Source organism: Sinocyclocheilus grahami, unplaced genomic scaffold, assembly GCF_001515645.1.
Source record: "Sinocyclocheilus grahami isolate Dianchi unplaced genomic scaffold, SAMN03320097.WGS_v1.1 scaffold6684.1, whole genome shotgun sequence".
Lineage (NCBI taxonomy): Eukaryota > Metazoa > Chordata > Actinopteri > Cypriniformes > Cyprinidae > Sinocyclocheilus > Sinocyclocheilus grahami.
Window position 1 is genome coordinate 1273 of NW_015510995.1, and position 1715 is coordinate 2987.

At 37.6% G+C, this 1715-nt stretch overlaps 1 protein-coding gene across 1 annotated transcript in view; it reads right to left on the bottom strand.

Moving 5' to 3' along the window:
- LOC107577633 (nuclear pore complex protein Nup98-Nup96-like) overlaps positions 1 to 1692 on the bottom strand; it is a 2787-nt gene extending 1095 nt beyond the window's left edge. Inside the window, exons 1-4 of the mRNA XM_016263688.1 lie at positions 1540 to 1692; positions 1284 to 1424; positions 415 to 569; positions 94 to 315 (exon numbers count right to left, since the gene is read on the bottom strand). Of these exons, the coding sequence (XP_016119174.1) occupies positions 94 to 315; positions 415 to 569; positions 1284 to 1424; positions 1540 to 1605 (584 nt within the window). The 5' untranslated portion in view covers positions 1606 to 1692. The remainder of the gene's footprint in view (positions 1 to 93; positions 316 to 414; positions 570 to 1283; positions 1425 to 1539) is intronic.
- Positions 1693 to 1715: the final 23 nt, after the last annotated feature.

The following is a 1715-nucleotide window of genomic DNA, read 5'->3' on the forward strand; positions in this document are numbered from 1 at the left end:
AATGCGTACCCGCTACGCAAAATGCGTACAGGTTGGCAGGTCTGCAAACCTATCAAGAACTAAATGAGTACTCCGAACAGAGCAGACACTTACCCAGAGTCAGGTATGTGCAGCAGCACGAAGATAGCCATCTCCCATAATCCCGCACTCTCCAGCTGGGCAGCATAGCTGGCATGAAGCAAGCCCTGGCATGAGGTGGACAGGTGGTTGTAGTTAAGAGCTTGAAACACGTTCCACAGGTGCCAGCTCAGCCGGTAGTCCAGATGATTAGCAGTTACTGTGCTGGGATCAAGTAGCTGTTGTAAGCTGTAGTGCCTAAAGAGAGGAAAAGATCAATTCAGCCTGCATATATACACAGCAGTGGACACCATCTTTAATTAAAAAACAGGAAACAAAGAGAACACTATTACAAACCTGTCACTATAAAGTTTGAGCAGGTGGAAGCAGATGTCATAGAGCGGCTTTTTGGAATCCGTCTCATTCATCTCTTCATCCAAACCCAACAACTCGACTTCATCTATGTAAGGAGGTAAAGGAGGGCAAGCATACCTTTTCACTTCCTCTGAACCCTGAAATACAAATACAGTTACAGTATTTTAGAATATATATAATTACACAGTTCATCAAGAATCGGTGGCATCTCTCAACAAGGTGGTGCAGAAACATGGTGTATTTTGCTGTTGCTAGTTCCCATGGTGCGTAATTCTATTTAAATGCAATTCTTCAAAAACACCTTCTTATTGCATTGACATTAAACAAAAGTCACTGACATAAGGGAGTTTAACACTTATTTAAAAAAATAAAAAAAATTAGGGTCAACAAGTTTTTGTTGAAATTTTTTTTATATACTTTTATTCAGCAAGGATGCATCAAATTGATCAAGAGAGACAGTAAAGATGTTTGTTACAAAACATTTCTGTTTCAAATAAATGTTGTTCTTTTTAACAACTTTTCCAACATCAATTAAAATCAAATCAGCATATTAGAATGATTTCTGAATGACCATGGACACTGAAGCCTGGAATAATGGCTGCTGAAAATAGCAGCTTACATAACATTACATGAAATTACAATTTAAAATATATTAAGATAGAAAACAGTTTTTTATTGTCATATTTCACAGTATTACAATATTTTTGATCAAACAAATATAGCCTTGGTAAGCATTAGTTAATTCTTAAAAAAAAATTTTTTTAACTTGCCAATTCTAATTATGAAATGTTATAATTTTGTCAAAGAAACTAATATATAACCCAAAAAAAAACTAGTGTGATGTGAGGTACCTGAAATGCAGATTCGTATTTGGAGAGGGCATCAGCTACAGATGCAGTAGGAGGCAGCATGTACCAGAGATGAACAGCAACACACCGCTTCCAATCGAGCTCAGAGCACACATTTATACAGCTGTCTGATGACTGCCACACCTTTATTACCAAAAATAAAATTAATTTTTTTTGGTAAATTTGTCAATTTGGTAAATGATTAAATGATTTTGGTAAGCCAAAAACATCTAGATTTTATGGCATTTTATTTACTTACTGGTTTGCCTGCAAGCAAAGCAAAGATTCGCAGCCTTTCCTCCTCTATGAAGGAGTCCGTCTGCATGCTGTTCCAATCACTGAGCTGCAGAGCCAATAGATCTCTACAAAACTGAGAGCCCACAGCCTGTGACAGCAACAGAGCAAGACGATGGTCCCCTACACACACACACACAC